Source organism: Meles meles, chromosome 13 (assembly GCF_922984935.1).
Source record: "Meles meles chromosome 13, mMelMel3.1 paternal haplotype, whole genome shotgun sequence".
Lineage (NCBI taxonomy): Eukaryota > Metazoa > Chordata > Mammalia > Carnivora > Mustelidae > Meles > Meles meles.
Genome location: NC_060078.1, coordinates 57,666,578 through 57,690,033, shown reverse-complemented (window position 1 = coordinate 57,690,033; position 23,456 = coordinate 57,666,578). Strand labels below are relative to the sequence as shown.

General features: G+C 56.2%; 2 protein-coding genes across 16 annotated transcripts in view; one reads left to right on the top strand and one right to left on the bottom strand.

Annotated features, from left to right (window-relative positions):
• Positions 1-403: 403 nt before the first annotated feature.
• Positions 404-19,497, top strand: LOXL4 (lysyl oxidase like 4). 2 transcript variants are annotated; one of them, XM_046026183.1, is made up of 15 exons: positions 404-513; positions 4,271-4,582; positions 5,143-5,321; positions 6,221-6,426; positions 7,761-7,799; positions 7,945-8,164; positions 9,022-9,205; positions 9,388-9,536; positions 10,203-10,370; positions 11,392-11,554; positions 13,597-13,840; positions 14,934-15,049; positions 15,721-15,857; positions 16,185-16,296; positions 18,445-19,497. In XM_046026183.1, exons 2-15 carry the CDS (start codon positions 4,306-4,308, stop codon positions 18,513-18,515), a joined length of 2,265 nt encoding a protein of 754 aa, XP_045882139.1. In that variant the 5' UTR covers positions 404-513; positions 4,271-4,305; the 3' UTR covers positions 18,516-19,497. The 2 variants fall into 2 exon arrangements, with proteins under 2 accessions (XP_045882139.1, XP_045882140.1); XM_046026184.1 differs by lacking the exons at positions 404-513; positions 4,271-4,582; positions 5,143-5,321; positions 7,761-7,799; positions 7,945-8,164 and having other exon boundaries at positions 6,331-6,426.
• Positions 19,498-22,305: 2,808 nt separating this feature from the next.
• R3HCC1L (R3H domain and coiled-coil containing 1 like) overlaps positions 22,306-23,456 on the bottom strand; it is an 89,656-nt gene continuing 88,505 nt past the window's right edge. For all 14 annotated transcript variants that reach the window (XM_046027675.1, XM_046027669.1, XM_046027673.1 and 11 more), the window contains one exon: positions 22,306-23,076. In XM_046027675.1, coding sequence (XP_045883631.1) covers positions 23,009-23,076 — 68 coding nt within the window. In that variant the 3' untranslated portion in view covers positions 22,306-23,008. The remainder of the gene's footprint in view (positions 23,077-23,456) is intronic.

The window sequence follows — 23,456 nt, the reverse complement described above, 5'->3', positions numbered from 1 at the left end:
CTCACTGGATCTGGGGATTCAGGGTGGGGGGCAGGTCACCCGGTTTCGCAGAGAAGGACACTGAGCGGGGAACAGGGACTCCTGAGGCCACAGGCACCCCAGGCAAACGTAGCCCGTAGCCCGCTGGGGCCCCGCCACCGGCCTCTCTCCACAGTCCCTCCTTGCTGCCACGCGCCCGTTTCCTCCGCGGGAAACAGCCCCTCCCGACCCCCCGCCACCCCCTGCACCTCGCCACCCCAGGACTTCCCGGGCGAGCCTGGTGGACACCCACTCCGGGTCCGGGGCACAGGGCAGAGACGCAGAGACGCAGAGCAGCGGGCCGGGCTGAGCGCCCGCCTTGACCGGGTCCGCCCGGGGGCGGGGCCTGCGAGGCCTCCTCCGCGGGCGGCGGCGGGGTGGGGGGCGCCCGCGGGCCGCAGCGGGATAAAAGGGCCCCAGGGCGCCCCAGGAGGCCCGTCAGAGCTCTCATCCCGGCATCCGGCCCCTGCCCGACCGTCCTCCGTGCTGCGTCTGGTGAGCCCCCGCCTGGCCCCTGGCCCCGGGTCTGTCTCGGGCTGTCCTGTCGGTCTGTCCCACTTCTGTCTCTCTGTGGGTCTGCCAGCCTCTGAAGGTTCCTGAAGGCTGGGGGCTGGGAGGGGTGGGGGTCCCATGGGCAGATGGCCTAGCCTCCTAGTCGCTCACCAACCTGCTTCCAAGGGAAGTGACCAAATTAGGGAGCTTGGCCCAAGACCCGCCCAGGGTGGCTGGCCCTGGCCCGCCTGGGATGCCTGCGTGTCTTGTTTGTGAACATGCTGTGTGTAACCATTTCTCTGCCCTCATCGAGGAAGAAGCAAGGGAAGGGGCAAGGTGGGTTCAGATGTCAAGCTTGTGACTTGGGGGACAAAGAGGCAGGGTACATAAACCAGATATGATTATGCTGAGGGGTTGGGACACAGCAAGTGGAGGTGGGCAGAGGGCTTCAACCGCAGTATGTCCCGTGCCTGGCCAGGTAAAGCTCAGAGCCATTTGCTGGCACTACTTCATGTCACCATAATTCGTAGTCCCAGGGAGGGACCCCATCCCCCAAAAAGCTAGAGAGAAGGGGCTTCGAGTGATCCCAAGGCTGGTGCCCATGAGAGCAGCCCCCTTCCCCCAACCATATTCTCTCCTGAATATCCTTGGGCATTTCCAGCCCTTTCCGGGGGGGCCAGGTGAGGCTAGGTGCCAGCGTCCACTGGGAACACCTGAGCAGGTGCCTGTCTGCGTCAAGCTGGCGGGATCCTGGATGTCACTCAGTTGCACTCAGTGTTGGCACCAACCCCAGTGCCCTTACACTGCGGCTGGGTCATCGGCCTGCAGCAGGGTGGAATTTCATTCATCCCCCTGCCTCCTTTCCTCCTTCCCCTCCTCCTCCAAGTGTCCAGGTCTCCCACGGCTGAGAGCCTGGCTTCTGGAAGCCGGGCTGCCTGGCTTTGAATCCTGGCTGGGCAAGTTATTTAACTTCTCTGGACCTCAGCTTCTCACCTATAAAGTAGAGATAAGTACTCCGTAAATAGTTTCAAATGTATTACAGTAATTAATTATTAACTACTCCCCAACCTTCCTTCCCCTACACTATCCCCTTCTCTGCTTGTGAAGAGAACTGCCACTTCTGAGGCTGTTTCCTTCTCGAAGGGAGACTTCTCAGCCGGGTGGTCTTCGGGCACTGGAGGGACAGTTTTGGGGAGATGCGGTGGAGGCTGGGTGTGGAGACAGCGAGCAAACCCTGAGTGCTGGGGCAGTGGGAGGTAACTGGGAGGGCCTAATGGAGGGGGCAGCATCTAAGCTGGGTGCTGGAACACCCGCAGGGATTTACCGATCTGACACAGGGGGAGAGGGTCCTCCGAGTAGAAGGAGCAGTGAGAGCAGAGGCCGGGATGTGGAAGCAGAGGATGGATGGCTATGTTTGGGGCATGGTGAGAAGGCAAGTTTGGGGTGAGCAGAAGCTACAGAGGGTCCTGCGGTGGCAGGCAGGCTGGGAAGAGGGGTCCTCCCCACATCTGACCCTCGGTTCCTGCTGCCACCCGTTCCCCCTCCCTGGGCTGCTCTCATGGAAAGGAGCTGTCCTCACCCAGATCCCAGTGTCCTGCCGCAGAAGGCCACCCCAGCTCCAGGCAGGCCCGGGACTATGCTCCTCTAATGAGAGCTCCAGGGTGCTGTGGGACATCAGCCCAACCCGTGGCCCATCATAGCATGTCACGGAGGGCAGGAGCCCTAGTGCCCCTCCATCATTTCATAGGTGTCGCACCTGAGTCTCAGAGAGAGGAAAGCTCCTGACTCAAGTCACGTAAGGACTTGGTGCCAGAGTAGGGAGCATCCTGACTCCTGGCAGATGGGGCAAGGGCAGGAGGTGGGGTCATCATTTAGGTTAGACTCAAGGCAACCACTGGGTCCTAGCAGCTGGAGGGCTCTGAACTCATTCCTTTTTCTCTTGTCATCTGCAGAAGGTCCCTGCTCAGAGCGACTTCATTTTGGCTCAGTGCCTAGCTGTCCACCTTGTCCTTAGCAGGGCACGTCCCAAGCAGCCAAGCGCAAGCCGCTCATGGTGACAGCCCGTCAGGAGCCCCTGCCGGCTCCAGAGCAGAGAGTCACATAAAGAAAACAGTGTTTAAGTCTGGAAAGGAAGTGCAGGAGGGATCGTGGTGGGAAGAGACTTAACCGCAGCACCCGGCCCCAGGGAGGGGGAACCCAGAGAACCTGGGCTCAGAGGGAAAAGAGGCAAATCTGGAAGATGTCACCAAGAAGGGTCCTGGGGACCTGCTGCTGAGTTCGGATGTGGCCTCTGTTCCTTCTTTATTTGAGAGGGGCTGGGACACCCCAGCCCAGGGCTCCCCCAGGGCCGTTCCCGCTGCTGTGTGAAAGTTACCTGTCCAGGAAAACTGCTCTTGTCAGCATCCAGAGTCCATGCCTTCATCTAAGCTTCACAAGAATCCTATGAGGGCCTTGCTATTTGGTATCCCTGTTTCACAGAGGCAAAACTGGGGCATTGTGCTATGAAATCACCTGCCCGAGACTGCCCAGAAGTGGAATGAGAACCCAGGCAGCCTGACTCCCAGTCTGTCCCCTTAAGCACGGTGCAGTACCACCTCACAGCCATGCAACCGTGGATATTTACTGGGACCACCTACCTACCGGCCGGGCCCTCTTCTGAGCACTGGGGGCATGACACAGAGTCGCTGTCCCTGTGGAGCATCAGTCCTGAGCCCATCTAGTGTCCTTCTAGGAGCCCCCTCCGGCCAGCTATGGGCTCACCAAAGCCGGAGGATTGGTGGCCGGAGGGGTTGGGGGCTATGTGCAGGAAGGAATAGGACTGAGGCCCAGCCAACATAGCAGTCTGTGGGAAAGGGGGTGGCAGGGGGCCTAGGAGGCCCTCCCTACCAAGACTGACCAGCTACACAGGACCCCCAGGACAGCAGTGGCCATGCAAGAGCGGGTCTCCCCAGAACGAGCTCTCTTATGACTCTAGTGCAGAACAGGGAGTCAAGGACACAACGCCCTCCATCATGTCCCGGGCTGGCATCGACTCCTCACTGGCTGCAGAGCCTGGTAGGGGAGGACCTCGAGCACTGGAGACTGCAGACCCTCTGGCAGCCCTCATCAGCCATGACCTCTCTCCCATGCTCCTGCCCCCGCCCCCATGCCCAAGACCAAGGCTGCTCATGTATGACGGGGAGAAGACCTGCCCTTAACCTCACCCCCCTAAGGACCCAGAGAGCAGCTGATTATAGGCTTCTGGAAACAGGAGCCTTCTCTCTGGCGTGTGCTCACTGCCTACAATGCTTCCATGGCCCTCGCCTCCTATAGGATGAAGAGCAGACCGTCCGTGGGTGCACAAGGCCCCCAGTTATCTGGCCCCAGCCCGTGCCTCCACCTTCACCCCCCCTCGCCTACATATAGGACTATGTCAAGGTCAGCTATTTATTGAGAGCGATGTGGTAGGCTTGTACTACGCACTTTAAACACAGTGTTTCATTTAACACTAACAACACTGAGACAAGGATTATTATTTCCACTTTATAGATGAGGAAATCGAGACTCAGTAAGACCAATTTAAACTTCCTCAAGGTCACACGAACAATGAATGGTGGGTTTCAACCCAGTCCGAACCCAGACTCCATCGACACCACCATACACACGTGCCCATGGCATGCACACCCTTGGAGGGGTCCTGCCATCTTGTGTCCCTGCCCGCAGAAGAGGCCGAGCGCAGGGGGGGAGGCGGTGATCATCGTCACGTTTGCTCCTTCCCCAGGTGCCTTGGCCCCGGCTGCCCTCGAAGTCACCAGGATGCGGTCCCTACCGGCCGCCCTCTCCCTGCTCCTGCCGCTGCTGCTGCTGCAGGCGCCCCCTTGCAGGCTGCAGTCGCCGAGCCTCGCGAAGCTGCGGCTGGTGGGCCCAGGGAGCAGACCAGAGGAGGGCCGTCTGGAGGTGCTCCACCAGGGCCAGTGGGGCACCGTGTGTGATGATGACTTCGCTCTCCTGGAGGCCACCGTGGCCTGCCGCCAACTGGGCTTTGAAACAGCCCTGACCTGGGCCCACAGTGCCAAGTATGGTCAAGGGGAGGGTGAGTGCCTGGTGCTACCCAGCAGGATGACGAGGAGATGATGGTCGGTTGCGCTCGGAGGCTGGGCTCACTGAGGCTTCCGCAGACTCCTGTCCACACTTTAATACCCAGCTCCAGTGGCCTCCCCTGTGAGGCATTCCCTGAGCGCCCCAGCTGCCAGTGCCCCTGCTCTGACCCTCCCAATCTCGCCTGCAGTGAGGCCGCCACCGTCCCCACCACCACTCTCCCCACCGCCACCCTAGTCTGCTCTTACAGAGTGCCTGGCACAGGGGAGATGCTCAGCAAATGTCGCTGAGTGGGTGAATGGACGGAGGGATAGGTGGACAGGTAGATCTGATTGCTAGACTTATCTGGCATTTTCCAAAAACAGATTCTACCTCCTCTTGGCAGTAGACAGGGTTATAGATATCAAGATCCCAGGAGAACCGACTCCTCTCCCCCACCCCTATTTTCTATGCAGGCTCTGGAAGAAGACAGTTGATACCTCTGGGGTCCTAGGAAGGAGGCACAGCCCACGAATGCCTCTCTGTCCCTAAGCACTCCCCTTCCCCTGCCTTCAGGACCCATCTGGCTGGACAATGTACGCTGTGTGGGCACAGAGAGCTCCCTGGACCAGTGCAGGTCCAACGGCTGGGGTGTCAGTGACTGCAGCCACTCAGAGGACATCGGGGTGGTGTGCCACCCCCAGCGCCACCGCGGCTATCTTTCTGAGAGGGTCTCCAATGCCCTTGGGCCCCAGGTAAGGAGGCAGTTCAGGCCTTGGCCTGAGCCAAGGGTTGAGTCATGGGACATAGAGCCTCCTGGGTGATGAACCTGGAGGAAGAAGGAAGAGAAAGGGAGCAGCAGACTGGGCTGAGAAACCTGGGACCCCACCTCCTATTGGTGGCCCGGAGCAGGTGCATGGACAGAGGACCCACATATAGCAGGCCAGGCTGGGGGCCTGGGGGATCCAGGCGGGGGCTGCTGGGGATCGCTGAAGCTGCTCCCCATAAGGGAGGCAGGAGGGGGTGCGGGGCTGCCTTACCCACAAGACCGGCCACAATTGCTGCCTCTTCCCGGCACAAACAACCTCGAGCTAAAAACAGCCCAAGCCAAACAACAGAAGCAGGCAGGGCAGGTCCTGGCCCTTACTCTCCACCACTGGGCAGCCCTAGCCTGAAGACAGCTGGCCCTGGCCCACGGATGCAGCAGACCAGGGTGTGGTGGTCTTCATGGTCTAAGTCACCCCAGACCCGGGGTCCCCCGGGCCAAGGATCCTGCTGGTAGTCTCAAGCAGCGGGTCTGTGTCCATCTTCCGCTCTCCCCAGGTGGCACAGAGAAGGTCCCTCTGCGGCCCGCGGAAGTCTCCCAAACTCCAAACGCCCCGAGCCTGATCCCAGGGAGGGCACAGATCTGCCTGATCCTCTCTAGAGTTGAGGGGAGGAGCGCAGACAGACCGAGGTTCTGCCTCATGCTCACTGTGTGGCCGTGGCAAATATGCTCGTGTCTGGGCCTCTGTTTCCTGACCTGTCCAGGGAGGGCCAGGGTGGGGGGATGATCTTTAAATGTTCTGAGCCCTCGCTTGCCCATATGAAAGACTGCAGCGGGCTCAGCAGGGGCAGGAGGCCTGGGGCTGTGGTAACCTTATGCGCCCTGCAGGGCCGGCGGCTGGAGGAGGTGCGGCTCAAACCCATCCTCGCCAGTGCCAAGCGGCACAGCCTGGTGACCGAGGGGGCGGTGGAGGTGAAGTACGAGGGCCACTGGCGGCAGGTGTGTGACCGGGACTGGACCAGGAACAACAGCAAGGTGGTGTGTGGCATGCTGGGCTTCCCCAGCGAGGTACCTGTCAACAGCCTCTACTACAGGTAGGGAGAACTGGTGGGCAGAGGGCCATGGGGGGCGTGGGGTTGTGGGGCGGTGGCTGAGTGTGTGCACACCTGTGCGAGCGATACACATGTGTTCCTGCGTGTGTGTGCGTGTGACATCTGGGGCCTTACAGAGTCCAGGGAGATGGGCAGGGCGGTGTCTGCGGCAGGACACTCCCCGGGTGTGGGACGGGGAAGGAAACAGGCCCCACGGACTTCCTGAGCTGCGGGGCTCTCAGAATAATGAGGACTGAGGACGAACTTGGAGACCCTGGGAAGTACCTAGAAATGGTCAGAAAAGAAAAACAGCCCTTGCTAGTCATATGGAAAGAACTGAAAACAACTGAATGCAAACCTGAGTCCCTGGTTAAAGAAGTGGACTTGACTGAAGATGCTTCTGACAGGACCCGCCGGGACAGAGCACCTGAGCCCCAGTCTCAGCTCTGCCAGTAACATGCCATGGCTGTCCGTAGGGCCTCCGGGCCTCGATCAGCCAGTCAGCGGGGAATTTCCTCTGCTCTGATCTGAGCCAGGCTTTGACTGCTGCGCATGTGAGCAAGGCGCGGGGCGGAGCAGTACTTGGGAGAGGAGACGTAATAACACTCTGTCCAAAATGTGACCGAACTGTCACAAGATTGCATCAGCCTCTAAATGACACCAGCTCTGTGCCAGTGAAAACTCTGTGTTTCTCAAGGGAGACACCCCCCACACTCCGTCTGCGTGGCCTCCCCTTGCCCACCCCCAGTCAGTTGAGCGGCTCTTAGATGGGTCTTCTCCCTGGGACCAGCCACGTGGCTCCATCCCTGGGGGATGGGGATGACTGGGATGTGGGTCCCTGACTCCCCACTGCCTGGTAATTGCACCTCTGGGCCCAGATGGCTCTCCCACCACCCTCAAGGAAGGCAGCCCTGATTATAGCCTCTGGGTGGGCAGCCCCTACCAGAAAGGCCTTCAACTTGCACCTGCCCCCAGAGGACCTTTACTCTGGGTCGAGTTTCTCAGGGCACTCCCCGCAGGCTCCCGTCCATCCGCATGGGGAGAGGTCAAGCTGGGGGCTGCCCACTTAGGGGCAGTCCAGTGCCAAAGAGACCCCAGTTTGGGACTAGTTGAGGAGGTACCTTGCTGGGCCCCGCTGTTCTCCCTGTGACATGGAGATCACCGGCGTCTGCGACGAGACCACCCTGCCAGGGCTGCTGTGCGGCTCGGTGCTAAAATAATGCGGGCAAGTTTCTGGACGGAATCCCCGTGCAAACTCAAGGACAGCCATGAGGAGCCAGGGCACACTGGGTACTCAGCACTCCCTCCATCCCCCCGACTTGTTTTCTCCCATCTAGGAAAGTCTGGAATTTGAAGATGATGGACCCCAAATCTAGGTGAGGAGCCACATCCCAAGGGGAGGGTGCCAAGAGGTATGGCACGAAGGGGCAGGGCATGTCCCTTTCCTCCCCAGTGCCTCGGCCTCCCTGACCCCCGAGCTCCCTCAACTCTTCCCCACCTTCAGGCTCCCTTGTCTCCCAGGTTGAAGAGCCTGACACAGAAGAATTCCTTCTGGATCCACCGGGTCAACTGCCTGGGGACAGAGCCTCACCTGGCCAATTGCCAGGTGCAGGTGGCCCCAGCTCGGGGCCAGTTGCAGCCGGCCTGCCAGGGCGGCATGCATGCTGTGGTCAGCTGTGTGGCGGGGCCCCGCTTCCGCCCCGCGAAGGCAAAGCCGGGGCACAAGGAGTCCCGGGCAGAGGTGGGTCCCACCGGGTGGCAGAAGGAGTGGATGAGAGGGACAGGCAGGGAGGGACACTCTGGGACAGGCAGGAGCGGAAGGACCAATCGCCCCCAACGAGGAAGACTTGGTGCAGACTGGGAGGAGGAGAGCGAAGCCTAGCATGGTAGAAACATGGGATTTATTTAAAAGGAACCGTTTATAACCCGCCCATAAATGGAAAGCTGACATCACGGGCCAGGAATAGCAGGTAACCATAAAGACAGTAATTACATCGTAGCTAACACCCGGTTGAGACCAAAGCTAGCGAACCTGAGCCTGGCCCTCTGTTAGAAAAAGCAACAAGCAAGTGCTGGTGAGGTGTTACGGACATGGCCTCCTGGCAGTGGGATAGCGTCCTCCGTGAAACAGGAAGGACTGGAGAAGATTTAACACGGAAATCACTGCCCCAACATGTGAGTCAGCTTCATTCATACCACGTCCCTGTGCAGCTTGAAATCATCTCACGGATCCCGTTGGGAACACTGATCTAGTTTAACCCCAAGGATAAGGAAGGAGCCAGGGCTGGACGACAGGAAGGGACCACCCCACCGAAGAGAGCAGGTAGAGGGTTGTGAAGGCCAAGAACCCCAGCTCCTAAGGCTCCCTTGTTACCACTGTGGTCTGTGCGGTGGCTCTTTGTCATGAGGGAAGGGCGCTTATGAAGAACGGCTTACTGGCGTATTCGAGGCAGTAGCTCTGAACCACCAGAGGTGGGACTAGAACCCTGGTCATCGGCTCGCCTGCGGGAAGGGGCCTGGCCCAGGCTCCCCACAGCAGCTCCGCCGTGCCCGCTGCTGCCTCCTCTGCCCGCCCTGAAGCCGGTTTTCTCCCAACAGGAGCTGAAGGTGCGTCTCCGCTCGGGGGCTCAGGTGGGAGAGGGCCGTGTCGAGGTGCTCATGAACCACCAGTGGGGGACGATCTGCGACCACGGATGGAACCTCATCTCCGCCAGCATCGTGTGCCGTCAGCTTGGCTTTGGCTCGGCTCGGGAGGCCCTCTTTGGGGCCCAGCTGGGGCAGGGTAAGCGAGGAGGCCTGGCTGGGGGGAGGTAGGAGGCCGGGGATGGGCCACTGTTCCGTCCCTTGGTGGCCCTGGTGCTGAGGCCCAGGACAGAAAGTCCTCCCTGACTATGGGGAGGAAGCCACGGGGGGTAGGGTTCTAGAGGCGGAGCTTTACTCGGCACCTCCCCCTCTCCCCGCTAGGCTTGGGACCCATCCACCTGAGCGAGGTGCGCTGCAGGGGTTCTGAGCGGACCCTCAGTGACTGCCCCTCACTGCCCCAGAATGGCTGTAAACATGAGAATGATGCTGCCGTCAGGTGCAACATCCCTGACTTGGGCTTCAAGAATCAGGTGAGCTCAGCTTCTGGCGTAGCCTCCGGCTGGGGGGTTGGAAAGCCCCGAGAGCGCCCCAGGACACCACATGGAGCCCGTGGAGAGGGGGTTTTCAGAGCTGGTCTGGAAAGCCTCTCCTCTAAGCCTCCCCGGCCTGGCCCACATGTCCTCAAGGCCAGGGTCTGGCCTTCAGAGATGTCCCGGGGTGACGGGGGCCCTTCACACAGATGCACGTTCCCACGACAGGTGCCCTGTGAGGAAGGGGGCTAGGGCAGAGGACCCCAGCGCTGTCAGTGCTGGGGAGTGTCACTGCGAGGCTGCATGGAATGGCCAGAGTTCAGGTGTCATGTGTCATGCGGACCATGGACAAGTCACTCATGTCTCTGAGCATGGCTCTGTCTTCTGTCAGTTGGGGTTGTCTCCTGGGTTATTGTGAATGCAATAAGAGATACAAAAGCTCTTTGCACCTGGCAAGTCATCGCTAATGGTAGGGGCAGGCACCTTGAGTCAGACTGCTCTAGTGGGCAGGGACAACAGGGACTCTCTAGCTAAGTATCTCAAGTGACAGAGAGAGAGATAAAGCCAGAGACCGGGAGAGCCGGCCGGGACCCGGCTCCAGGCTTGTAGTCCTGAGCCCTCCGCCCGGAGGCCACCAGGCTCCTGACACCTCTCTGACCGCTGCAGGTGCGCCTGGCCGGCGGGCGCAACCCCCAGGAGGGTGTGGTGGAAGTGCAGGTGGAGGTGAACGGAGTCCGGCGCTGGGGGGCCGTGTGCAGTGACCACTGGGGGCTCACCGAAGCCGTGGTGGCCTGCCGACAGCTCGGACTGGGTTTTGCCAACCACGCGATCAAGGTGGGTCCCTGTCTTGCTTCCAGACTTCCTCTGCTAAAAGTGCTAACCATGCATTCATTCATTTGTTCAGTGATTAGTTACTGAGTGAAATTGGGGGCTGATGCCATGCTGGGGGCTGGGGACAGTGTGGCGAACAAGACACAGCTCCTGCCCCAGGAACAGTCAGCGAAGTGGGGAAGGTGGTCATTAACATTCATGCAACAGGCCTGTACTTCCGTCTCTAGTGAAGAGGACTCGAGGCTCAGCAGACCAGGTGGGGCAGGGATAAGCAGCCCACACGGGGGAAGCTTGACCCCACTGGGAAGATCGGGGACTGGGGCCGGAGTGGAGCTGAGAAGGGTGTGATGTGGGAGGGAGGAAGAGGCTGGCAGACGTTCAAAGTCTGCAATGCAGATGTCTCAAACATTTCTTCTGTGCTGTTCAGCACACTGCTGGGGCAGCGAGAACGCTAACACTCACGCAGCAGCCCCGCTGAGAGATGATGCTGGCGTGGCCCAGACTAGTGGCAGTCCTGGCGGAGATGTGGGTGGATTCGAGAGGGATCCGGGAAAGAAAACCACAAGGCCGTGGAGTGGCTGGGTAGGGACAACGTCCTCTGCCGGGCCCACACTGGCCAGCGGGGGAATGCCGGGCACCCTGCCCCTAGGAAACGGGGCCCCGCCACGAGCACCGCCACCCCCCACCACCCGGCTACAGGAAACAAAGCTGGAGAGACAGGGCCTGAGTGGACAGCAAGGGAACAGGACCGTCCTCTTCAACAGCTGAGGGCTGCCATGTGGGAGAGGGTGGGGCCAGGCCAGTGGGGGAAAGAATCTCCCTGCCTCGATGCATGGGAGAAACTTCTGCTGCCAGAGGGGTGCAAAGCAGCCGGGACTGTCGCCAGGCTGGAGACTTTCAAGCCGGGGCCAGGTACAGGCAGGTGGCAGCAGTCCAGTGGGGTTCCAGCGTCAGATGGGCGTCGGAGGGGATGACTCCAAAGCATCCCTCCCCGCTGACCGGGCACCGCCGGCTCTTTTCTCAGGACACCTGGTACTGGCAGGGAACACCGGGGGCCACCGACGTGGTGATGAGCGGCGTGCGCTGCTCGGGCACAGAGCTGGCCCTGCAGCAGTGTCAGAGGCACGGGCCAGTGCTCTGCTCCCACGGCTCGGGGCGCTCCTCGGCCGGGGTCTCCTGCACAGACAGTGAGTAGCACCCACGGCGCTGCCACTCCTCACCGCCCCAGCCTGGCCAGCCCACACCGCCCGTTCTCAGGGAGGGCCTGGAAGGGTCGGGGGTGAAAGGAGGGCTGGACTTGGAGCAGCAGCCCTGCCCTTTACCAGCTGTGGGTGCCCAAGTCACCATCCCCTGGGGACCCAGTCCTGCCCTGCACGGCTCATGGGGGTATGGTGAGGATTAAAGCAGAGGATGGGGAACACACGAGGATGCACAGTCATGTTTTTCACTTTCTGTGTCGTGACCGAAAGTTGAAAGAAAAAAAAAAAAACAGGTGAGAAAACAAGAGAATGTGTTAGACTTAGTAACGGCAGCCTTTTCTGCTGGGAATTCTGTACACATGCACTAGGCCACAACCGCGTGTCCTCGTCCTGAGCTGTGGGTTCCCCGGGGGGCTACAAGACAAGACTGTTCCGAGGCAGGGGTCCACCCCATGCATCCGTAGGCTCGGGGCAGCAGCATCGGTCTGACACCTGCCGACTAGGTTGATGCCGAGATACTTTATCTGGTCCCGAGGCTGCAGCTGGCACCGAACCAAGTGGCCACTTGACCTTCTCCCCAGCCAGGCTTGCACACCAAGATGTCCTTGATCTTTGTCAGCGAGCCTAAGTGCTCTTCTCCGTCCCGCGCGCCTTAGAAAATACCGGGTCCTCACGGCACACCCTCGCCGGCAGGGAGCTGCGGCACCAGCCTGCGCCTTCCCAGTGCACTGGAGGCCTGCTTTCCGACCTGAGACCCCTGTACCCCTCCCTCAGAGCAGCAGCTGTCAGCCTAAAGGCTTCTGACATTTTGCCATGGGCGAGCACAGACAGGCAACCTGCCCACTGTGTGACCATCCCTAGTTCTCCTCTGATCTTCCTCATTCCTTTTCTTCTTTGCCCTCTCTCCTTCTCCATCTCTCTGGAAGCTCTCCTTCTTCCCCTCAGGAACTCAAGGGTTTGCCGTGAGCATAGCCTAGGAATAAGCACAGGACCTTCGGGAGCATTTGGTGATGGTCCAGGCCCCCTCTGGCCGCCCAGCCCAGCCCCCCCTGCCACCCGCAGTGCCCGCCTGCCGAAACTAACCAGCAGTCCCATCTCACCGTCCTCAGCACATAGACTCTCACCCGGCCGATGCCTCTCCCCAGATCTGAACTGTCACCCTGCTCTTGCAAAGCAAAGCCCTAAGAACTGGCAACTTTTCTCCCCTGATGTGACATGGTAACAGCAGCAGAGCTCCACTGGCACGAGGGTGAGGACACATGGGGCTCTGAGGTGGGTGAGAGCCCCTGTGGCAGGAAGGGAACAGGCATTTCTGGCACGGTGGATGCTTACGCACAGAGAAGCACTGGGAATGTCATCAGGGAAGAATGCACAGGACAGGCTGGTGCGAGTACCCAGGAGAGCAGTCAGGTTAGAACACGGACCCTGCGGGAGACATGGGCCTGAAACTGCAGCAGGGTGCACCGAATGGCAGAGCCCAGGAGCAGGCTCAGAGATGATCTCTTCCGACTCTTCCTGCCAGCCCTCTCCCCTCCCCTCCGTGCCCCTCCCTTGAAGAACTGAGACCCAGAGAGAGTGACTGAGCTGGGGAAGCCAAGCTGGGCAGCGGGGCTCAGGAGGGGCTGTGTGAGCTAGACCACAAAGAGGCACTTGGAAGCTGAGGAGCATTTTACAAAGGAAATACCAGCTTACATCGAGGGCACGCTTACCCGACAGTGAGCTGAGCACGTTACGGGTACTGGCACTACTAGCATTATTACAATTCCCACCTTAGGGATGGGGAAAGTGAGAGCCAGAAGCTTAAGCAAGTCACAGAGCTAGTGAAAGGTGTGGCCAGAAACAAAGTAAGACTTGAACGCCGGCAGCCCAACTCCAAAGCCGTCATGCCTAACCGGGGCTTGGGGGCGCTTGAACCCACCTCTCCTGACTCCTGTCCTGGGGAGAGCCCTGCCCTGCTGGTAGCTCCCCCAGAGAGCCCCTCTGCCAGAGAGCAACACAGCTGCCTCCCTCTCTTTCCCCTGTGGCCTCAGGTGCTCCAGACCTGGTGATGAACGCCCAGCTCGTGGAGGAGACCGCCTACCTGGAGGACCGGCCGCTCAGCCAGCTGTACTGCGCGCATGAGGAGAACTGCCTCTCCCAGTCTGCCGACCACATGGACTGGCCCTATGGCCACCGGCGCCTCCTGCGCTTCTCCTCCCAGATCTACAACCTAGGCCGGGCCGACTTCCGTCCCAAGACAGGACGCCACAGCTGGGTGTGGCACCAGTGCCACAGGTCAGTGCTCACTCACGCCACGGCTCTCCAGGGACGAACAGCCAAATCCAAGAATCAAACCAGTGTGGTCTTCCCCTGACCCCGGGCGCTCTCCTGGGAGGGGTGCACACTCTGAGCGAGAGCCTTCCTTCCTCGATGCCTCACTGGCTTTGCCTCCAGGAGCCAGTAGGGAACTGTGGGGGGCACTGACCGGCCCTGCCCCGGATGTACAGCCCTTGACGGTGCTCACAGGGTGCACTCCCCCAGCAACGGCCGGCAGAGCACTCATTGCCAGCAGAGCTGGTCTTTGTTAGAATTGGGCAATTAATTTCTCTGTGGTGGACCTTAGGCCTTGTCTTTAAAAACCACAGAAAGTGAGGACTCCTAGAAACCTGGAAACCCAAAATAGACATCCCAACCAGGATGCTGGTTCTGCAGAAAAAGCTTGCTGGCTTCTGCAGCAGCAGAGCAAGGCCACCCAGAGAAAAGCGGGAACGCAGGGACTGAAAGGAGACAATGGACATTCTTTCCTATCAGGAGTCTCCAGCCCAGACAGGAGAGACAAGGCCTGTGACAAAAGGCAGAATGAGAAAGTGGTGGTTTCTGCCTTCAGGATGCAGCATGGGTGGGGAAAGTGGAATGGAGCGGGCAGCAGCGTTGGGACTTGGCCTTGCTGAGATAATGAGCACCTTCCCCTGTAGCAGGAACAGAGTTGTCATCAGGCCTGGATTGGAAACAATGGTAGCAATTTGGTCGCAGGCTCCCAGGGAGCAGAGTAAGCACCCCTCCTTGCCAGCTCAGCCCCTAGGCTGGTTCCTGGAGGTGCCCCTCCCTCCTGCCTCCGATTGGGCCTTGTGGCCAGGCACCGGCCTCCTGGAGGCGGGCAGTGCCGTGCTCTCCCCTCCGCACCTGGGTCCACACCGGGTGAGGGGAGCTGTGCCTGGCTGCCGGGCAGGGGGTGCCAGAAGGTAGACCGTGGACCCATGGATCCTGGCTTGGAGAGGGAGAAGGGTGCTGCCCTGACGGTACCGTTCCTCTCTGGATAGTGATGGGGCCCAGCGCCTGGGTCTGGCCCGTCGGCTGCTCTGGGCTGACAGCACTTCCCCTCCCGCAGGCACTACCACAGCATCGAGGTCTTCACCCACTATGACCTCCTCACTCTCAATGGCTCCAAGGTGGCTGAGGGGCACAAGGCCAGCTTCTGCCTGGAGGACACACACTGTCCCACAGGTAGGTGGATCCCGGGGCAGGCAGCCTCCTGGTGTTCTCTTTCTCAGCCCCATCCCGGTGAGACTCCTTTACGCCCTCAGCCAAGACCCCCTCAGGCACCTGGAGACTCTGGTCTGGCAACAGTCAGCACTCAAGGCACTCCAGAAAGATCAGTGTCTTACCTCCTGACATCTTGGGTAGAAGGTCCCGGCTGCTGCTGCATTCCCAGCACGCTTCGTGCCACCTGTAAAGGCTTCATACTCTTGGTTTTGGAGAAGAGCTGCAGGCCTGTTTCACTTTGGCTAAGTTCTCTGAAGACACAGATTGTCTGATTCCTATTTGCAGTCCCGCAGTTCCTAGCCTTTCAGAATGGCATGGCAAATGCTCGCTCTTCAGAGGGTCGGAAGGATGTAGGGCTGGAACCTTCCACCTGTAATTCCTAGGCCAATAGGAATTCCCACTAGAGCATCCAGAGAAGTCCTCTCTGTCACACATGGGGTTTGCTACTGTGCTAGGTTCATGGTTAGCAGGAATTCAGCTCCCATTCCCAGATTCCTAACAGAACTGCAGGTCCCTCGTCTGATTGCACTTAGGGAGATGACCGGTGTGACGATTCCATGTGTAGTGCCTGGCGTGCAGGGTCCCGAGCCCCTACCCCCTGCCTCAGTAACCATTGGCGCCCTCCCTTACAGGACTGCAGAAGCGCTATGCGTGTGCCAACTTCGGGGAGCAGGGAGTGACTGTCGGCTGCTGGGACACCTACCGGCACGACATCGATTGCCAGTGGGTGGATATCACAGATGTGGGCCCTGGGAATTACATCTTCCAGGTAAGGAAGCTTGGGGATCCCCTCTAGGAGCTCCATTTCCTGCAGATATTCCAAGTCTCCCTGCAGTCCCATGAGGGAAGAGTTTCACAAATAGGGTCTCCAACAGGTCTGGCACTTGAACACCGAAGGAGGATCCCAAGGACCTGGGTTTGCGTCTTGAGTCAGTGGACAACGTAGCATAGGAATGTTAACGCCTGCCCTCTGGGTGCTTGGGAGGACTAGTGAAGCAAAGGGTGTAAACACCCTTTGCAAGACTGCGTGCAGTGTAAAGGATGATCGCCACCACGATCGTCACCTGCTTTCACTTGTCCCCTTGTCTCTCTGCAGGTGGTTGTGAACCCCCAGTTCGAGGTGGCGGAGTCTGATTTCTCGAACAACATGATGCGGTGCCGCTGCAAGTATGATGGGCACCGGGTGTGGCTGCACAACTGCCACACAGGTAACCACGAGCCCTCGTGGGGCCAGCTGCCTATGGGCTCGGGAAGCTGGGAGCCCCTGTCTGCACCCTCCGTGGGGCTGGAAGGTGGATGTGGAAGGCTAGGGGTAGGACAGAGACGAACATCCCTTGACATCTTCATAGGTCCATTTCTAGACCCAACTGGTGACACCAGCAGCCTCACCCAGTCACAACTGACTTCTACACCCCTCTTTGTCCCTAAGGCTGTTTGGATTATAAACTCAGTCTCCCATCTGCCCTGTAGTCTTTTCTGTTACTTCAAGCCAAGTCCGGATTTCTCCTTCCCAGTCTCGTTATTGTTTGCCCTCCCTTTCGTATGGCCTTAGTCGTGCCCGTCCTAAGTTGACTGCCTCACAGGCAGAAGGAGAGGTCCGCCAGTTCTGTGTTGCTGTCTCCAGCTGGGATCACGGAGCACAAGAAGGCGGCCACAGAGAACAGGGCTCGGGACACTTGCAGGATTGGTTGTATTGGACAATGGAAGCAGCAGATTCAGTAGGGGACAGAGTACGGAAATGGTTGCCCTACTTGTCTGTATAGGAAGGTAGCAGTGCCTCCTCTAGCTTCAAGTCACGAAATGCCTGAACTTGCTATGGGGAGTGTGCGTTCACACTCCCTTAGCACATAGGGCACGCTTAGCACATAGGGCGGGCCAGGACGGCTTTATTCAATCAACAAACATTGAAGACCTACTTTTGTGTCGAATACTGTGCCAGGCACTAGGAAAATAAATAGGAGTAAAATGTGGAGCTCAGTGTCAAAAGGGTAAGCAGGCATGCCAAAGGATAACCCCAATACTCCCGATTATTCCAAACTCGTAAGAACTAATGCTGAGCAGGCACAGAGAGAAAGCAACGACTTGGGGGCTAGCAAGGTCTCCCAGAGGAAACGATGCTTGAACCGGGTTTCAAAGGAGAGGCCCAAGTCCGGGAAGAAGGGAAGACTAAGAGAACGAGCACAGGATTTGGCCCCCAAAGACTTCATTGGGTTCCAAATCCAAGTCTGCCACTTTCTAGCTGTAAGATTGAGGAACATCTCAACCTCAAAGTTGTTTTCTTTTTTAAAATGGGGGAACCATGTACTTCAAACCCACTGAAGTGCCTTGCAAGGGGGGTTATGATAGGTCTTGCTAAGAGAATGACTCTCCTGTGGGTCTGGGAACCACTGACCAACTTTAGTCAAGGGGGGTGCAAAAAGATCAAATTTATGTTTTCAGAAGGGTCACTCTAGCAATGGATGCAAGACCACAGAGGAGAAAGAGGAAATAGTCCAAAGATTCAAAATTGTGTAACTGAGTAGATGTTGCTGCCACAAACTGAGACAGGAACATCAGAGTTAGCAGGGACTGGAACCTAAGGCTGCACAGTGGAGAGAGCCTCCCGAATGCTAGTGGTAGGCTGCAAGGGATCCAGGGCGGTGAGGGAGCAAAGAAAAACAGTGCACTTTTGAGCACTGTTGAGGTCCTTGCACAAAACAGAGGACATACCAGGTGAGATTACAGTTATTTAATGAAAGGACTGTTTATAGAGGGGTGAATAGGACTAAGGAAATGAGGGTTGTGGAGGCATCTGAGGATAAGCCAGAGTGGGAAATTGTTAATGCCTTTCAGCTTGAAGGGGCACAGGGTGTCCTAGAGGCAGGTTAAAGTTCAAGCTTGGAGGGAGAACCTGACCGGAGCAGGAGGCAAGGGAGGCCACCACCACAGAAACAGGGAATAAATACACCACCATCTCGCTCCTTCTATCCACTAATCTTCTGCTGTTGCTTCTCATTGACCTAAATCAACCAGAAACAGAGGCTGAGGAAGCCAGAGTGAAGCTATCTAGAGCACAGAGAAAACAAATAAGGGTAGCGAATGAATCTGGGGATGGTGGGTGGGCAAAGAGAATCAGCACAACCCTTTCCACTCAATAGCCTGTTCTTCCTGATGTGCCCAAAACTACACAGCAGGGTCTATTTCTACAAAATGTTTATGCCTATGACTGACCTGATGTAAAGGGTGAGTGGGGCAGAATGTAACTGTGTGTGTATGTGTGTGTGTAAGAGAGAGAGAGAGAGAAGGAGAGAAATTGTCAGGAAGGGGATAAGAGCATGGGAAGGTTGGCTTCTTACCCGTTCTCCTTTGGTCCACAGGGGATTCCTACCGAGCTAATGCAGAGCTCTCCCTGGAGCAGGAGCAGCGTCTCAGGAACAACCTCATCTGAAGCCATGACTGCACACTTCCGGCTGCTGCCCACACACCAGATACCTCAGCTTACTGGAGCCAAGCCCTTCGCAGAGCCCCAACTCAGAGGGAAAGGGGTCAGTGCCAAGGGGCACCAAGAACTGCTCAGGAAGCCTTTTGATGGCAAGATCACCAAACCAAAATGGTACTGTTCCCTCAGGAGGACTCTGGGCCTGTCCCCTAAGGGCCTTTGGTCTATGGTCGATGGCCTCCAGGCTTTGTTGAGCTGAGCTCGTCTTCCAGAAGGAGACCCAGTCTTTACTGGATCTTGCCCCAGAGTTCCTGGTTCAGGAGCAATCAGTTCCTTAGAGATGGACTATGGCTCAGTCCCCCATTTGAATGGTGCTTTGCAAATGTCTTGGAGGAGTAGGGGACAAAAGGATAAAAATACACGGGAGGTAGGATTAACTCTGCTAGAAGCTCAAAGTCACAACTGGCAGAGATATTGATGAATCCAGACCAAATCCCTCATTTGGTCTGTGCTCATTTAGAACTCACCTGTTATTCCTAAGAATCCACTCTAGTGCCTTTACCTTTATCCTACCGCACATATGGGTGTTTCTATGCTTCTGGAAGCGCGGGCCTAAGGCATCCCCTTATCTCCTGATGAGCCAACACCACCAGTTACTGAGTGCTTGAGAAGGGGGAGGATTTACAGAGCTGGCCAGATGGGGCCTTCCTACAGAACAGCAAGAGAAGGCCAAGCAGAAAGACTGCTGCGGTGGTATGGACTCCAGCCCCTGCCAGGGTCTCTGCCATGGAAAAAAATATATATATGCCATTCCCCTGGCAGGCAATATATATATGCCATTCCCCTGGCAGGCAATCCAGTCTCCCTCAAGATCACGGTGCGTCTCAGGACTGGCCTAAATTTCAGGTCTCAACCAAGCTTCTGGAGTGAACTTCGCGTGGAATAAATTAGACACACATAAGAGATGATCTTTACAGGTTTGATGCTCTAATCCCAATAAAGGTTGCTCACTATGGACAGCTACAAAGCAAGACTGTCTCTTTGCAGTTACCAGCACACGAAGTCTAACTTCTTCCACTCTTGCTGAGCTGGGGACTAGGATGTGTGGAGGACACACTACTCACAACAGTCCTACTACATCTCTCTGATATTAGCCTATCATCTGCTTCCCAATTCCCTCCCCAGGCTCAGCTCTGAAATGTGGGTCAGAAAGGTCAAGGGATGAAAGGGAGGAGGCAAGAAGGAAAAGTCCAAGGATTGTAAACTTTTATAACCAAGGCTGCAAAACCAAAATGAACAGTAGCAGATGGGCAGATTTACAATAGTACTCCCCTCCCCACATCATGAGCGCCGTCCCCTCCTCAGGGAGTAACAAGGGACACGATCTGTAGCTATCCTCTATGAATACAAAGACGTACTTTCGTCCTCCTCCTCTTCTACCTCCTCTCTCCTCCACTCCTTCATCTCCTTCATTAGGCAAAGGGAGCATTATATCTTGGCATGGCAGTTTAGGTAAACAAGGGAAGGAATGATTTCCTGCTGGACCCAGCAAACATCGCCCGAACAGTAACAACATTATACTCGCACATGCGGCTAATGGTCTGTGAAAGACTGTGCAGCCCATGGGGGAGTGTGTGGCGACTGATGACTACATTCAGGCAGGGAGGTGACCCACCGCTTCTTCCTGGATCCAGTTTCCAAGAGAGCCAGGAAAAGCAGGCCAGGCAGCCAGCCACTGGCTCTGGTCTCAGTCTTGCTGCCCACATCACACGTTCAATAGGTGCAGCCAGTTCTAATTCTTGGAAAAAGCTATACAAGGGCTGTTCTGTTACACCACCGAGTTGAAAGGGAAAGACATAGGAAGACTGGTGGCTGGCATGCCTTGTAACTAGATGAGGAATGTTAACAGAATACCAACCACCAAATTCCAGACAGAACCAAAATGTCAGAAGATTTTCACTTCAGCATTCTTTAGTCTCACAGAAGCTGAAGGGCTGGGAACCTCAGCTTACTAATTAGAAGCCCAATTTATTTCTATTCCACCAAAACCTTCACTCTACGGGGAGCATATCAGAACTCAAGGGGAATATACCTTTCTACTACAAATTCCAGATGACACTGGGATTTAGTCATTTTACACGAAGCAACAAAAACACCTTGCAGAATGCATTCACCATCTTCTGGAACATCTAACAGAGGAGCCAGAGGTAGCTACAGGGTGCTCTCTAGTCAGCTCTGCTTGTGAAGACATGGGTTAAATGGGACCAACGATCTGGTTCCCATCTGGACAAGCTCAATGTAGTCCTTGCGGGGCCATGGAAGCTCCTCCTACCTCCACCCACTATATATCAATCCCAACAACTGGAAAAGCAGAACTAAAAAGCACATTTTCTCCTAATGGTGGAAGCACCAACATTCCATAGCTTTCAGTATTAGCTAAAAACAAATCCCTTTTTCTGGGCCTAATTATAAGGATAAATCTGAAAGCTTGAGGTGGCTGGGGAAAAAGCATATTCTACTAGCCACCTAGTACACAGAATCCGAATGACAACAGTACCTTATGGAGTTATGAGTAATACAAGAAAACTGGGTAATGAACATGTGGCTCTATGTTACCATTAACGAGGCCCTTAAAAGCCAGAATGCTATCAGAAAGGGGGAGCACCTCAAAGACAAGTGATAGGAACAATCATCTTTTTTACTCCCCCAGGTCACTCTTAGCCTTGAAGAATCAAAACAGAGCAAAGGTATACCTCAGAAATAAACTATTCAATATGGAGAATTTGCGGCCTTTCCAATGCAGCCGTATCATTCAAACAGACCTGCCTGTCTTAGAGAAGGCTGCTGCGTGAAGATCAAGGGCACAAGTCCTGTAGCTGCCTGCCAGAGAGAGGTGCCTTGGTCTAGGCAGTACTAGGACAAGGGTCAAGAGAAGGATTTTTTTCAATGCCCCAGACTTGAAAAGGAAGCACTGAGTATGAACAGGGGACACTTTCGGAGCTGACCAGAATGAGAAAACAATGCTGAGGAAAAACTGCAAGGGGGTCCAAGACCAGAAGAGCAGCAGGGATGGCTGGGTCAGGGCTAAGAACCAAGGCCAGTGTCCTTTGAGGAACATTTGAACAGAGCCCCCACTCCACCATGTTCCAGGCAATGCGAATACTCCGTCATTGTCATGGGCATGAAATCATACACATATGAGGCTCTTGCCCTAAGTGAAAGCACAGATGGGACATTATCTCCTGCTACCTCAGCCTCTTAAGGCCTAGTGCTGCCATTTCTTCAGCGTAGAACTTCTTTCCAAAAGCAATGAGAATGCAGGCAGAATATGAATAAAGCCTAAATTGGTGGCTCAGACTTGTCAGTGTCCTTTAGGAAATTTCTCACTGCCCAGAGGTGTTTGTTTTATTCTGGCAACTCTTCATTGTAATAGATGGTTTGGTGTCGCTTGCCAAGTGCCTCTGGCACAGGCTGGGAAGATACCAAGAACTTGCTGAGTGCCAGATGCCTTCTGCAGAATGTCAGGCATGACAGAAACAGGAGGAAGCCAGAGGCCGGGGTTGGGGTGTAAGGGAGGGCAAGAAGGGGAGGGGGGCTATTGCACACCAATCCCAAGAGACACATGTTTGCAGTATACTCTGGGGCAGAGAGAGGAGCAGCGGTCTACTCGGTGCGGCTCAATACAGCCAGCAGATCCACTGAACCCGTACACAGCACCACAGGGATGGAGGCGAGGAGAGCTGTTCTCCAAGCTTTTTGTGGGAATGACAACATTGACAAAGAGAGTGATGTGTGTCATCAAATGAGCTTTAATGTCTCCCTCTCACAGCATGATAGTATTGTTTCAACTGGAACTAGCACATGGCTTCCACGGCTGACTTCTTGTGAGGACGGAGGCTGGCAGGCCCCTGGCTGCTAGAGCAGCCCCAGGCCTCAGCTCGGTCCAAACACCCACATCTGCCGCAGCTCACCCGCTCTGGAGTTCTGGAAGTGACAGTGTCGATTCTGTGAGAACCAAGTACTTCAAACACTGTTCCACCTCGGTACTAACTGCTCCCTCCACCAGCCCTCAGCTCTGTGAGGCCTGAGGGAGCACGCCGCCTTTGCAAGGCCGAAATCTCCCATCATCGCAGGTTTGAATCCTCTGTTTTGTAACTTCTTCAGACATCTTAGATGCATAAGCCAGGCTAACAATGGGACCTGCCTCACCCAGAGCACTCTTGGAAGTCCTATCCAAGCCGGCACAAGTGAGCTTCCTGCCCAGTGGCTCCCTTCTATGTCCAACACAGGAGGGTAGTTCCACAGAACTGCAGTTAGAAGTGAAAACAGACAGGAGCCCATCTGCTTTCTGTATCCAGTCAGTGCTTGTCTTGATGGCTTTCTCTCTTTCTTTCATTAACAAGCACTCCTGCACGTACACACAACTCTAGAGGATCCTCCTATCTGAAGACTATGGAAATATTTTCTGAATTCATAGAACTATCCCCTTCATTGAGTGATGTTCAAACCGCAGACTGGTCTCTGCCTTCCCAGATATCTTCCCGTTGCTTGGCTTCCAGTCGTTTTCTCTCTGGAAGTAAGGACAGTGTTAGAAGTGGGAATACCCTTCATACCACCAGGTACTTCCCTTGAATCCAAATTATAAACAAACTTTAATCATGAGACAAGGATTTCTTGGTCTCCTTGTGCCTGATCCCAAGAGTTAATATTTTTAACTTTCCAAGTGTTTTTTAAGTGGAAATAATGTGACTAGTACTTTATAATAAAGAGAAAGATCTGGAGCTAATAGAAATAAAAAGTCTGTGGAGTGGGGTGCCTGGGTGGTTCAGTAGGCTAAGTGTTCAACTCCTAATCTCAGTTCAGGTCTTGATCTCAGGGTTGTGAGTTCAACCCACTTACTGGGTTCCACAATCCAGTCTTGCTGATAATGTATTTATTTTAATTCTACTT